Source organism: Mercenaria mercenaria, chromosome 18 (genome assembly GCF_021730395.1).
Source record: "Mercenaria mercenaria strain notata chromosome 18, MADL_Memer_1, whole genome shotgun sequence".
Classification (NCBI taxonomy): Eukaryota; Metazoa; Mollusca; class Bivalvia; order Venerida; family Veneridae; genus Mercenaria; species Mercenaria mercenaria.
This window is the reverse complement of record NC_069378.1, coordinates 48,010,328-48,025,105: the sequence shown is the minus strand read 5'-3', so window position 1 is coordinate 48,025,105 and position 14,778 is coordinate 48,010,328. Positions and strand designations below refer to the sequence as shown.

At 36.0% G+C, this 14,778-nt stretch overlaps 1 protein-coding gene across 2 annotated transcripts in view; it reads right to left on the bottom strand.

Moving 5' to 3' along the window:
- Positions 1–527: 527 nt before the first annotated feature.
- LOC123538180 (NEDD8 ultimate buster 1-like) overlaps positions 528–14,778 on the bottom strand; it is a 28,121-nt gene continuing 13,870 nt past the window's right edge. For both annotated transcript variants that reach the window (XM_053529456.1, XM_053529457.1), the window contains 7 exons: positions 13,425–13,476; positions 10,781–10,881; positions 9,974–10,062; positions 7,055–7,160; positions 6,367–6,453; positions 4,964–5,138; positions 528–4,522 (listed from right to left, as the gene is read on the bottom strand). In XM_053529456.1, the coding sequence (XP_053385431.1) occupies positions 4,350–4,522; positions 4,964–5,138; positions 6,367–6,453; positions 7,055–7,160; positions 9,974–10,062; positions 10,781–10,881; positions 13,425–13,476 (783 nt within the window). In that variant the 3' untranslated portion in view covers positions 528–4,349. The remainder of the gene's footprint in view (positions 4,523–4,963; positions 5,139–6,366; positions 6,454–7,054; positions 7,161–9,973; positions 10,063–10,780; positions 10,882–13,424; positions 13,477–14,778) is intronic.

The following is a 14,778-nucleotide window of genomic DNA, read 5'->3' as shown; positions in this document are numbered from 1 at the left end:
GACAGCCCTCTATTATATTACCTTTTAGCATGATTTTAATAATGGCTAGACACAAATCCTGTAGTATGTGGAGTATGTCTAAATACTATGTGTTGTAAAACTGTTCATTGTTTTAAACAATTTTCATGTATTTTATCCAAAAGGCTACAGTGAAAATGTAACTTCGTTGTGTTTCTCAGTACTGACTGAAATATCTTTTGGTTACCTCCTGACTGAACAATCAGACGATAGTTCAGTACAAATTTAGTCAGAGCCACAATGAGAGAGTTTCTAGACAGTATGCTGTGTTTGAAAATATATATGAGCCGTGCCATGAGAAAACCAACATAGTGGGTATGCGACCAGCATGGATCCAGACCAGCCTGCGCATCCGCGCAGTCTGGTCAGGATCCATGCTGTTCGCTAACAGTTTCTCGAATTCCAGTAAGCTTTAAAAGCGAACAGCATGGAGCCTGACCAGACTGCGCGGATGCGCAGGCTGGTCTGGATCCATGCTGGTCGCATACCCACTATGTGGGTTTTCCCATGGCACGGCTCATATTTGCTTTTTTCGGTATACGGTACTGTTAAATCATAAATTTTCTTGGAGGATTTATTTTCATGGGGGTCTAAGGGGCCTAATTTTATGGGGGACTAAGGGGCTTATTTTCATGGGGGTCTAAGGGGCTTATTTTCATGGGGGACTAAGGGACTTATTTTCATGAATTTTGTGATTGTTTCAAGCCATGAAATGAAATCCTAATATAGAATATTCTTTATACTGCTATCTAGATTTGGAAATCCATGTATTTAAGCCCATAAAAATTAACTCTTATCGGAGAACCCATGACATTTTATGCCATTGAAATTAAATCATTTGATGGCATACTTTAACTGTCCATTTTCTATTTCGTAGAAAACACCTTATTTCTTTGGTCAGAAAATAGTTTGTTTACAGTTTGTTAAAACTGTTTGTGTAACACATTTACCTAGGTTGTGCTCAACTTAAACCTCATTTGCAATAAAGCAGCTTTTTCTAATTTTTTTAAGTTCTACTTTCACTTTCTGTACTTTCTGTAACAGTTTCGATCGTCACTGGAAACTACAATCATGATCTAGTAAACTATAGATATCAGAAAGAGTTTGATGTTTTCTACTTAACAGACCATAGGCAGTATTGGCCATGAATACCCCATCTTTTTTGGTATCATTTAAGAGTTGTGTCTGCTGAACAAGAGTTAGTAAATAAGATAACCATATTATTAAATAATATGCAAGAATCACTACAGTCATGTTTTTAACCATGAAATGATAAATCTTACATTGTAATAATGGGATTTCTTTTAAAGTATCTTTGAAAACTATAAGTTGAAAAAAAATTGTCATGTAAAATTTAAATTTTCCTTTTCAGCAGACAAGACACTTTCAAATAATAATTATGACCTTACCAGGTATTAATATTTGATATATTTAATAGCACTGTTACATAGATCTTGCTTACTTGTGGCCTAATATATTAATAACCTTTATCCTACAGAAAAGGTAAAGGAGGAAGGTAAAAGGTAAAGGAAAATTTTGTTTACTGTCGGTTTGTGAAACAATTAACTTCAAGTAGTTCTGCATGTTTTGATCATTTTTTTTTTCTATAATGCAGAATTTGATTAAACTCCGATTTTTCAAAACTTCAAAATTTACCTAGAAAATTCAGCAAATAAAAAAGATAGGGTTTTAGAAATTTTTTACAATGTAGATTTTGATGGAACTTCTCACAGTTGTAAATTAACATATGGCCTATATTGTGTTGAAATAAAATGTATAGGTCCGTGTGCTTATTTTTGAGATATCTGACCACGATTAAAATGAACCGAATATTTCACGCTAATTTTGAGACATTATTTTGAATTATTCACTGTGTCATACGTTTTAATATCATATTTTGACTTTAGAAATATAGTAACAGTGCTAATTTAATAAATGTACTCACATGTTGTCATTAATGCATAAAATTATTTTCTTATCTGTATGCCGAATTCAGGCTTTATTCTACGTTTTCCGTATAAATTACGTTACGCCATCACTTCCGGTTGATCAAACGTGCAGAACTACCTTAAGCTCTGTACAGCTTTTGAGCAACCACATTTTAAGAACAGTTAAAACAAATTATACCTTACACCCAGCAATTTGCTAGTACCCATTTACAGCAGGGTCAACTGAGGCAATCATGATAGTGCCGTGCCCAAGGACACACAGCAATGGGAGTAGCCAGGATATGAACTAGGGGCCTTCGTTTCCGTAGGAAAGTGTCTTAGCCCTCTTGACCAATGCATCCAATTGGTCAGTGACCTTGACCAGCCTCGAGACTGAACCCACTGTCTACACGTGCAGTTCCAACCTTAGTCTTACTATATGCTTCTATTATGCCAAGTTTCCTTTCTCTCCACAATCTGAGAAGATACTTTTTGTTCTGTTTTTATTGGGTTTAATGTCGCATTGACACAATATATGTAACTTTCTAGCTCTGATGGTAGAGGAAGAACCATTGATCTTCCATATAAGCCAGCTAGATAGCCTCCTAACATGAAGAATTTATCACCCCAAGAGTATCAGGCTCGAACCCACATTGCTGAGGGGTAAGTGTTTTGAAGTCAGTTACCTTTACCACTCAGGCCCCTTTTGTAATAGCAACCTTGACTCCATATGCAATTTAAAAACTTACATTATTCACCAAGTTTAATTTCAAATTAGAATATCAATCAACAAGAGCTGTCGGAGGACAGCAACGCTCGACTATTCAACAGCCTTGTCAATTGAATGAATACAAAAGTCGAAAAAGGGGCATAATTTTGTAAAAATGGGAAAAAGGGTTATGGAACCTTCAAAGTGCTTATCAGCTTAAAAGTGAACAAGTGCGTGAAGTTTCAATCCTTTCCCTTAAGTGGATAATGAAATACCAGCTTACATACAAAAACTTAACAAAAAACTTTAAAGTCGAAAAAGGGGCATAATTTTGAAAAAATTGCAAAGTAGAGTTATGGGACCTATACAGTGCATGTCAGATCATGACAGTGAACAAGTGTGTGAAGTTTCAATCCATTCCCATTAGTGTGTACTGAGATAACAGCTTACATACAAAACCTTAACCAAGAATTTCTAAGTCGAAAAGGGGGCATAATTTCATAAAAAAGCAAAACAGAGTTAAGGAACCTGTGCAATGTAGGTCAGTTTATCACAGTGAGTAAGTGTGTGAAGTTTTAATCTATTCCCACAAGTCGTTACTGAGATACCAGCTTACATACAAAACCTTAACCAAGAATTTCTAAGTCGAAAAAGGGACATAATTTTGTAAAAAAGCAAAATAGAGTTATGGAACCTGTGCAATGTAGGTCAGTTTATCACAGTGAATAAGTGTGTGAAGTTTCAATCCGTTCCTGCTAGTGGTTACTGAGATACCAGCTTACATACAAAACCTTAACCAAGAATTTCTAAGTCAAAAAAGGGGCATAATTTTGTAAAAAAGCAAAACAGAGTTATGGAACCTGTGCAGTGTAGGTCAGTTTATCACAGTGAATAAGTGTGTGAAGTTTCAATCCATTCCCACAAGTGGTTACCGAGAAACCAGCTTACATACAAAACCTTAACCAAATCGGGACGCGGACGCCGACGCATAGGTGAGTCCAATAGCTCTACTATTCTATGAATAGTCGAGCTAAAAACTTGATCTTAAGCCTCAGGCCTTTCCACCATTTGTCAGTTTTATTCAAGATTCAAATTTGCTGTTGGACGAACTGCAATTATTTCTTTTATTATCAGAATAATATATTCTTTAACATCAAGAGTACTGGAATGGTAAGTATCAAGAATGTATCGGATACTTGTCCCCAACCATCAAGAAACCATTTCTCCATTCTGTAAGCGATGTCTCAAAAAAAAAAAAAAAAACTTCTGCCACTACAGGAATATGGAAATTCAGACTGGTAAAGAATGAGTAAATTGCACTCCTTGAGAAACTATTTCTCTTCGTCTAGAAGTATATCCATAAAATATTCGTCTTCTTCAATTATGTGAATTTAGTGCATCAGAAATTATTCTTCCACTTCAAGGAAATGGTAATCAATACAATCAAGTCTGAATAAAGAAAAAATTCACAAGAATTGTACTTCTACTTATGTACTGAAAACATTGTCCAACTTCAAGAATATGGTAACCAAGACAGTTAATCATGAATGAGAGTAGTTACTTATGTCCTGCAAAAATCTTCATCTTCTGGTATATTTTTTATCAATACTGTTAAACATGAATGTGGGACTTGTACCATTAATTATGGGCCAGAAGATATTCTTCCTCTTCCAAAATGTTAATTGAACTGTTAATCATGAGCGGAGAGAAATTATGAGAGACTTGTACTCCTGAAGAAACTGCTTCTCTTCATCAAGGCTAATGTCCAGATAATCTTCTTCATCTTCTGGAAGATCCGAAACGAGCCTGTCAATTGCTTCTTTTTCTTGTTTCAACTGTTCTGGTGTCTTCTCACTGGATGAATCATCTGACACAAATACAGAATTTGTAGAACAAGTTAAAAAAATTGAATATTGTTCTATAATTTATAACAGAAAAAGCAATTGAATGAAGTATTGCAATCCATGAAAGAGTGACTGACAGGCTTAAGAACAGTTCGAATAGAATATGCCTCCCAGATCTTCAACACAAATTTAGCCTGTATCTAAGTTTATTTACAATTGTCACCTTTTAGTAATATGGTCAAATCCTACAGACCAAATTCAAAAATGCAGAAGATACTCTGATTTTAAGTTTCCCTGGTTCTTCAGCTTGCCAGGTTTAAAACACCTACATGTATACTCAGGACCCTTTCCTAAAAAGGGCTAAACTTTCAGATAAATTATTTTAAAGTCTTGTGTCTTAGACCCAAATTGTGTGAATGATTTGACAGAATTTAAATCACATTGGAATCATGAATCTAAAGTACCTGAAGTAGTGGAATCAGAGGATCCTGATGAAGTGCTTGGACTTTGGTCACCTTGTGCTGGAGGAGGTATGTCACCACCACTGCTCACTAGCTCCTCTATCGCCTTAGGTACATCACCTTTATGCTTTGCCAGTGCTCTCTGAGCCATCTCAGGTTCAAAACCCATTGAAGTTACCTACAGAATTTATTAACAAGAGCTATCACTACTAGTATTAGTGTCAAATGTCCCTAAAGTGTGCCCTAGAATGCTACAGTTATCTGTGCAAAATATGCCAGAATAGTTATGTATGAATCATTTTGCGACCTTGACCTTAGAGACCCCAGGTCATAAGCATGACATACCCACTCAATATGGTTAACATTTGTGTAAAATTATTTTCAAATCCCTTTATGAATGGCAGAACTATGAACCGGACATGAAACAGACCATGTTAATCTTTGACTTCTAAGTGTGACCTTGACCTTTCGAGCTATGGGTCTGGGTCTTGCACATGACATGTTGCAAATTATGGTGAACATTTATGCCAAGTTATTTCAAAATCCCTCAATGGATGGCAGAGTTACAGCCTAGACAAGAACTAACCGTACACAAGCACACACAGACGAACAGTGCGATTTTATATGACCACTTACGGGTGCATTACAAGTTTTGTGCAAGTTCGATCAAGTAATATTATAGTTACAATATGAACGCTTTTGGTTGAGGTCTATCAAAGGAACAATCCTTTGAAATTTGGTTGACACTGTTTAGTAGTTGAGTAGATAAATGTTGTTTAAAGCTATTGTGGATGAGGAACAGACAGACATCCTTCAATCCTAAAAGCTCACAACATGGTTCAGGTAATCTAAAAACTATTCATGGATGTTGTGAAGAATACCGACAATTATTACATACTCGTTTCTATTCCCCATTAAGTTAAACTAGTACCGGAAACGTCAATATTTTTCCATACACTGACGCCTGAATTTCATATCGGGTGCGTGACGTAATTCAGTGTGTGTTGTTGCACTATTTTATTACTATTTAGTTCTGTATCGTCCGTCCATTTCAGGCTGTTGTACATGATATGATATATACATTATATTTATACGTGTAGATGCGTATGTAATAAAAAGGTTATTATCTTTGCATCGGGAAATATGCACTCGTTCTTCAGCGGAAGAATATTGCGCTCCTAAAGTCACGCAATATTTCTGCTGAAGACATGTGCATATTTCCCAGATACAAAGCTAATAACCTATAAATATCTGTTGGACTGGTTAGCAATTTGCAAGAAAGACATACTCAAACAACTTGGTACAGCTAAAAACCATATAACCTTGGATGAAAAGACAAAAACTCAAGTACATGTAAGACTTAATCTCGACAAATTTAGTCAGACAGATTTCTCAGTTGACAGTACCTGAGCAATCATGGCATCTGTGATTCTCACATTTGGTTTAGGTTCTGGATCTGGTAAACTTAGGAACTCTGGGTGGTTCTGAAGTACCTGAAATCAAAGAAATAAATGTAGAGAGTTTTGAAAAGGAGTTTAAAGCAGAGTATCTCTTATCTTTGCTGAGAAAGGATTCCCTGGTCTGGGAGCACTGTATAGGAGGCTACATGAATCAAGATTAGAGACTTTAGCACAACACTGTAACATAAGTTTAATTTATAGTCTTCACATATTACACATTATGGGCAACTACTTATTCCTACTTGTTTCTTTTTTTTTTGCGGGGGGTGGGTGGGGGTGGAGTGTAAGATACACTACATGCTTCCCTGGTTATTTATATGTAACATGATAAGTGCTAACGTCTGTCCTCTGTTTAATGTCTCATCAATACGGCTGTCACAATTAAAACAAAACGGTATGTTTCATACACAATACTTCATGTGTTAACATCTACAGAAGCTCTCAACCTCTGAAAAATCTCTTGCACTTCAGGCTTCAATAAAGCCATTAGATTTCTGCAGACTGTGATGCCTGAAAAAATGATGTGTTGGGATTAAAAATTTGCTTTTTTTTTTCAGCATTATGAAAGCTTTAAAGATGACTTTCCTATGAATTAACTGTCATATCATTTTACTGTGAATGAAGAGAGCTTTACCTCCAGTGCCAGGCTGAGATCATTGTTTGCCTGTCTCAGAGCTTCGGCTGAGGCCCCTTTTGGATATCCCATACCTAGTAACATCTGGTACACATCTACATTCACACTGAAACATTGGTGTAAAAATAGTAACATCTTTATTAATTTTGCATAGAATAACTGGGAACAAGAGCTGTCGGAGGACAGCAATGCTTGACTACTCAACAGCCTTGTCAATTGAATGAATACAAAAGTTGAACAAGAGGGCCATGATGGCCCTATATCGCTCACCTGAGTAGAGTTGCTTACTTGAACAAGATCTAGGCCTTCTGGTTTATTTTTAGCAAATTTATGAAGATTTCCCTATGTACAATCAAGTAACCCTGGGGCTGGGTAAATTTGACCCTGCGTGGGGGGAGGGGGAGTCAAGATTTGAACAATTTTTGTAGAGGTCCACTAGGCAATGCTACATGTCAAATATCTAAGCTCTAGGCCTTCTGTTGTTTTTTTTAGAAAATTTTAAAGATTTTTCTATGTACAATCAAGTAACCCCATGGGGCGGAGCCAATTTAACCCCAGGGGTCATGATTTGAAATTTTTTTGTAGAAGTCTACTAGGCCATGCTACATGTCAAATATCTAAGCTCTAGGCCTTCTGGTTTATTTTTAGAAATTTTCATATGTAAAATCAAGTGACCCCTAGGGCGGGGTCAATTTTGACCCCGGGGTCATGATTTGAACAAATTTAGTAGAGGTCCACTAGGCAATGCTACACGTCAAATATCTAAGCTCTAGGCCTTCTGGTTTATTTTTAGATTTTCCTATGTAAAATCAAGTGACCCCTGGGGCGGGGTCAATTTTGACCCCTGGGTCATGATTTGAACAACTTTAGTAGAGGTCCACTAGGCAATGCCACTTGTCAAATATCAAAGCTCCAGGGCTTATGCTTTTTGAGAAGAAGATTTTTTAAGATTTTCCTATGTAGAATCAAGTAAACCCTGGGGCGGGGTCAATTTTGACTCCGGGGTCATGATTTGAACAAACTTGGTAGAAGTCCATTAGGCAATACTTCACACCATATATCTAAGCTCTAGGGCTTTTGGTTTTTGAGAAGAAGATTTTTTAAGATTTTCCTATGTAAAATCAAGTGACCCCTGGGGCGGGGTCAAATTTGTCCCTGGGGGACATGATTTAAACAAATTTTGTAGAGGCCCAATAGGCAATGCTACATGTCAAATATCTAAGCTCTAGGCCTTCTAGTTTATTTTTAGAAATTTTTTGAAGATTTTCATATGTAAAATCAAGTGACCCCTGGGGCAGGGTCAATTTTGACCCCGGGGTCATGATTTGAACAACTTTAGTAGAGGTCCACTAGGCAATGCTACATGTCAAATATCTAAGCTCTAGGGCTTCTTGTTTATGAGAAGAAGATTTTTTAAGATTTTCCTATGTAAAATCAAGTGACCCCTGGGGCAGGGTCAATTTTGACCCCGGGGTCATGATTTGAACAAAACTGGTAGAGGTCCACTAGGCAATGCTTCACACCAAATATCTAAGCTCTAGGGCTTCTGGTTTTTGAGAAGAAGATTTTTAAAGTTTTTCCTTTTGGTTGCCATGGCAACCAGAATTCTGTATGGAATTCAATTCTTTGAACAATTTTTAAAGAAGACCATCCAAGGAACATCCCTGTGAAGTTTCATCAAAATTGGCCTGTTGGTTTAGGAGGAGATGTTGTTTAAAGGAAAGTGTGGACGGACGACGGACGGACGGACGGACGCCGGACGGTGAGCGATCACAATACCTCACCCTGAGCACTTTGTGCTCAGGTGAGCTAAAAAGGGGCATAATTTTGTAAAATGCAAAGTAGAGGTATTGAACCTCTGTACTGCATGTCATATCATGACAGTGAACAAGAGTGTGAAGTTTCAATCCTTTCTAATTTGTGGATACTGAGATACCAGCTTACATACAAAAACTTAACCAAAAACTGCTAAGTCAAAGGGGCATAATTTTGTAAAAATGCCAAGTAGAGTTATGGTACCTTTACAGTGCATGTAAGATCATGACAGTGAACAAGTGTGTGAAGTTTCAATCCATTCCCACAAGTGGTTACTGAGATACCAGCTTACATACAAAACCTTAACCAAAAATTTCTAAGTCGAAAAAGGGGCATAATTTTGTAAAAAAGCAAAATAGAGTTATGGAACCTGTGCAATGTAGGTCAGTTCATCACAGTGAATAAGTGTGTGAAGTTTCAATCCATTCCCACAAGTAGTTACTGAGTTACCAGCTTACATACAAAACCTTAACCAAAAATTTCTAAGTCGTAAAAGGAGCATAATTTTGTAAAGAAGCAAAATAGAGTTATGGAACCTGTGCAATTTAAGTCAGTTTGTCACAGTGAATAAGTGTGTGAAGTTTCAATCCATTCCCACAAGTGGTTACTGAGATACCAGCTTACATACAAAACCTTAACCAAAATCGGGACGCGGACGCCGATGCGGACGCCGACGCATGGGCGAGTCCAATAGCTCTACTATTCTATGAATAGTCGAGCTAAAAATTAGATATTTCTAAACTGAATGTATTAAAACAGAAACTAGTAACTGACCATTTAAGAACTTACATATCTAATTTATGTATGTAAAAGTTATAAGGATAGGAATGAGACATCACAAGCGTCAGCTTTTAAAAAAGATGGATAATTTTTTACTTTCTTGTGTGAAAATTTTGTATAAAAAATGCTATAAATGCTCAGAGATATTTAGATTTTTTTTCCTACTTTATCACTGTTTATGAAAAGGAACTAAATATACTGCGTACCAAACAAAACACATGAAGCTGGAATGATAGGATGTTAATTGACATTCAAATCATTTTTCAAATGTAAAATACAATATAATTATATAGTATTACTCCTTTTTGATTACATAAAACTTACTGTTTTCCACCAGCTGTTTTACCAAGGTGTTTTTCGAGATTTTTCTTATGTCTTTCTTCTCTCCTTTTTCTTGCATTTTCTTTCTTTTCCTACATAAATAACAGTACATCAATAATAAGCATACATTTTAACATTTAGCATGTACTTAACCTTTAGCCTGCTGTGGCAAGTGATTCTGCCTTTGCGACCAGTGCAGAAAAAGATCAGCTTACGGATGATCATGGTCTGCACTGTTTGCCATTCACATCAGTAAATTTTCAGTTAATACCCCTTTGAAATATAAATGGTATTGCCCAAACTGAGTGACGGACCAGTCCATTTTAGAAATTTAGCAGGCTGAAGGTTAAGTGCGACATGAAAGAACAATGACAAAAGATAATCATCTGTATATAAATTCCAAATGTATTAACACAATTAATTCCCTTGATGGTTAATATACCGAGTCTCTTCGTACAGAGAATTAACCAATAAAAATGTAGAATTTTTTTTTTTCCAGTTACTACCAATAATGTTAAACTGAACTGGAATAATATATAAGAATTAAATCACTGACAAATCAATATGAATTTCTCTATCAACATATATAAATATGCCAGTACAACTTCATGTTAATAAATCAGCAATAATTAAACACATTAACAATAGCTCAAAGTACAGTTTTCTCAGTTTTTTTTGCTATACATTAGATGATTTGTAGCGATCTGTTAAAGGTACATTAATGTACCTCAGATATAGCGAACACTTTTTTGTGACCTCGAACAGTTTGTGATAACAAAGTTTTACTTTATTTACAAAGCGCTTACTAACCTCGCGTCTTTTCATGATATGTGCAACAGTATTCTGTATATTTCCATCACACGCCCGCAGACCCAGCCTCGTCTCACCCTCAGAGAAACCCATAGCCATCACTACATATAAATTAATGATTTTAAAGGGGGCCTCCGTGGCCGAGTGGTTAGAGTCGTTGACTTCATACCATTTGCCCCTCATCGATGTGGGTTCGAAACCTCATTTGGGGCGTAGAATTCTTCACGTGAGAAAGCCATCCAGCTAGCTTACGGAAGGTCGGTGGTTCTACCCAGGTGTTGAAATTATGCAAGGAGGGGCACCTGGGGTCTTCCTCCACCATTAAAGCTGGAAAGTCACCATATGACCTAAAATTGTGTCGGTGCGACGTTAAACCCAACAAAAAAAAAAAATTATTTTAACATGGTTTTGATTTGCTTCTCGGTTAAAAGAATAAAGTAAGGAATGGGACTTTCATTTAATTTTGCGGGTTGACACAACCAATTCCACAAAAATAATGCTTGATATCTAGATATGCTAGATTCTAATAAACTGAAGTGAAATGCTGTTCAACCTTCATAATGGTATTGGACCTGTCTTGTTGATGTATCAGGTAAGAATGAAGAATTATACTTGTCACACTGCAGCTTGCTTAGAAACAGATTCTGATCAAATACAGTAAAACCTCATTCGCTGGTACCCAGCCAGACCAGCAAATTTGTTCAAGTTGTCAGTTGTTCGAGCCTCCAAACAAAATACATTATACAGGGATTTTTCCAGGATATGACAACAGACAACAAGTTACAGTGAAGGGTCACCAGGAGTGGTGAACAAATTATACCAGTCAGAGAAAACAAAGTTTCACTGAAATGGACAAAACTTGATTTAGATTCAAATACCATATTTTCTGTTTGAATGTTTCTTACTTTTACTACCAAAGAAGCAAAATAGCCATAATTCAATTGTTAAACTTTTCTTCTGACAATTTTGTCGCATATTTTAATGACTTTATTCATAATCAGCATTTTTCACTGGCTGTAAATGCAGATGGGATCCAGCTACAAGGTAACTCTGCAGAGCCTCATTACCACCAAAGCAAAAACCTGAGGGCCACATTTTCCCATGTTGCCTTTAACTAATGGTTAAATCTTTTTCTTTACAAGAAATAGAAGGGACCATCTAGTGATATTCTTTAAGTAGTCTCTTTTTTGTAAAAATGTAAAAATTCACTCCATAAATCATAAAAGTAAATCATGACATTATGTACATCATGACAGTCCTTCTACAACTGGGTGTGTCAGATGAGTTTTGCCAGCCCCTTTGCAAACGCTAGAAACTCCCGTCCTATATGCAAGAAATTGACTTTAATAATAACATCAAGATTTTCTTTGTAAAAACATTGAAGTGTTTTGTAACGACACAACCAAGGCATATTTAGTTTGATTATTTTTTTTTTTACTAAAGACTGATATTTTCACTACAAATCCATCTTCAGGGAACAGACATTATAGATAATTTTTCTAAAGGCTATATACCAATAAAAGAAATTGTTCTTTGTTTCATTTAAAATTCAGCTACTTCAGAACAACTTTTTTACAGTTTCTAGATTTTCACTCCGTCGTAGACCTATTTTCCACAAGATACCCATATATTTGCATTAAGAAAACGAAAAGAAAAAGGGGTGTTGAATAGTATGCAGTGAAATGCAAGTCAGCTGAAGTCAAGTACTCTCATATTGCCGCATTTCAGAAAGTGGTACGAAGAATAAACAGGCCCTACTTTCGTTTTGGAGTAAACAACTCGAAATCATGCGAATATTAGCATGAAAAGTGTCCTATTTTATGTAAAATTCACTCCACGAGTGAAATAATGCCCATTTGGCCCCTGATTTACGCGCAAATGCGCGAAAAATGGAAAAATTAGGATCTATTTATTACGGACTTCTTTCGACTACACCACTGAAGCATATTTTTGACCTAATTACTGCATTATAACCTATAAGAAATATTATTTTATCAAATTTCATAACATTTTCATCTCTATTTTATTTTCAAGAAAGATGTAATACCGAACATGTTTCCAAGTTTCATTGTGAAAATTCGAGATTTTAGAGAAATATAGACATTTAAGTGAGGCCACCCCCTACCCATTTTCTGGGCTAAATTTAAGCTCTATGGTCGCTTCGTTGTAAATTTTGGTAAAAGTTTCACCTGTATGCATTATTTTTCACTTTGATTCTGAAATATCATTCATTCTGTCATGAATATGACACAAATGGATGCATTTTGTGCATATTCAAACATTCTGGAGACAAAATATTGGCCTTTCTATTGCAGAAATTGCTGCAGAAATAGGCGCATCAAAATTTTTCAAATTTAATGATTATTTTGCATTGGAAACATCATTTTATAATATATACAATCGGTTTATGACTATTAAGACTAATTGTGTTTCGACAAAAGTCTTATTTCAGCTCTTATAAAGTAAAACTATATCTGGTGTTTTAGTCATGTGACCAATAGCTAAAAATAGAATCCAGTGTTTCTTTGATAAAATAACTTCTTTTAATTTTCTTTTCAAATGGATATAACTATATGTCAAGAAAAAAATGCCTGTATTATTTCTTTGAGATGTAAAAGAATGATAAAATAAGGGAGATAATTACCTGTTGTTATCTTATCATCATCAATATCTAATCTTTGTAACTCTTGCTCTGCCTAAAAATACAAAAGAATGCATATTTAATATTAAAACACACAAAATAATCCAAGTAGAGAAGTTATAGCATATTAATCTGGTAAAGAGTTTAATAAAATACAACCCTCATTTCCAAGAAATTCATCAATGGCTTAATCATTCAATTTTAATATAAAAATTATCATTACAGCTATTCGGTTGTGCAAATATCATGTAACGCTGATGGATCCAATTCATTCAAGCAGTCATGAGTAGGTTTCAGAATTATTGTAAGAAATGTCATATGAAAAGGGGAGATAATTTTTTGAAAACAGGTGTGTGTGTTCCGGTTAAAAATCTTTTTCAACAATTCCTTCAGTCCTATAAATGTTGGTGTCTACTTGTAGCAGTGAGCACAATCCTCAATTTTATAGTGCTGCCTCACTGGAATATCACGCCATTGACATGTGACATGATACCCTACCCAGTCACATTATACTGACACCGAGCTAACCAGACCTAGCACTATCCTCATAATGCTGAGCACCAAACGAGGAAGCGACTAGTACCATTTTTTACGTCTTTGGTATGACGCGGCCTGGAAATGAACTTACGACCTCTCCCACTCTAAGCGTGCCCCTACCACTAAGACTACTGAGATGGTATTTGTCAAAACAAATGTCAAGAGTTGTGCAACCTGTCATGTGAACTTGTATTATGATTCTTAAAACATATTATTCAACATGATATATATGTATGGGAACCAGATGGGGAAGGCAGGGACATAGTGATTCTTGTGTTAATCCCAACAAAGCTTGGTGAGGGTAAAATAATGAGCGGTAAACTTACTGATTCAGAAGCAAAAATGCAAATGGTAAAGGTATAATAAATTTCATAACTTATTCATATTCTGTTAACCTTTACCCTGTCCAATTTCTAAAATGAACTTGTCCATCTTTCAAGATGGACAGTACCATTAACTGATAAAAAGGGTGCTTACCAAAAAGATACTGAATGAATAGCATTCAGTGCAGATCTTGATCTGCCCAGTGGTTTTCAAAACGAAGATTTTTTTTTTAAGAAAGATTGACAGACACAACACACGACGACATTGGGCGGTCTCAAAAGCCCACCACGCGCCTTTGGCTCAAACCCGAAATCTCCCTTAAAACCCTGAACCTCAGCTGGTGACAATGGAATCTGCCTATGAGGCCTGTGCAGACCAACATCAGCCTGCACATCAGTGCAGTCTGATCATGGTCTGCACTGTTCACTATTCAGTCAGTTTCTTTTTGGTAAACATCCCTTTTACAGTTAATGGTACTGTCCAAATTGAAAGATTG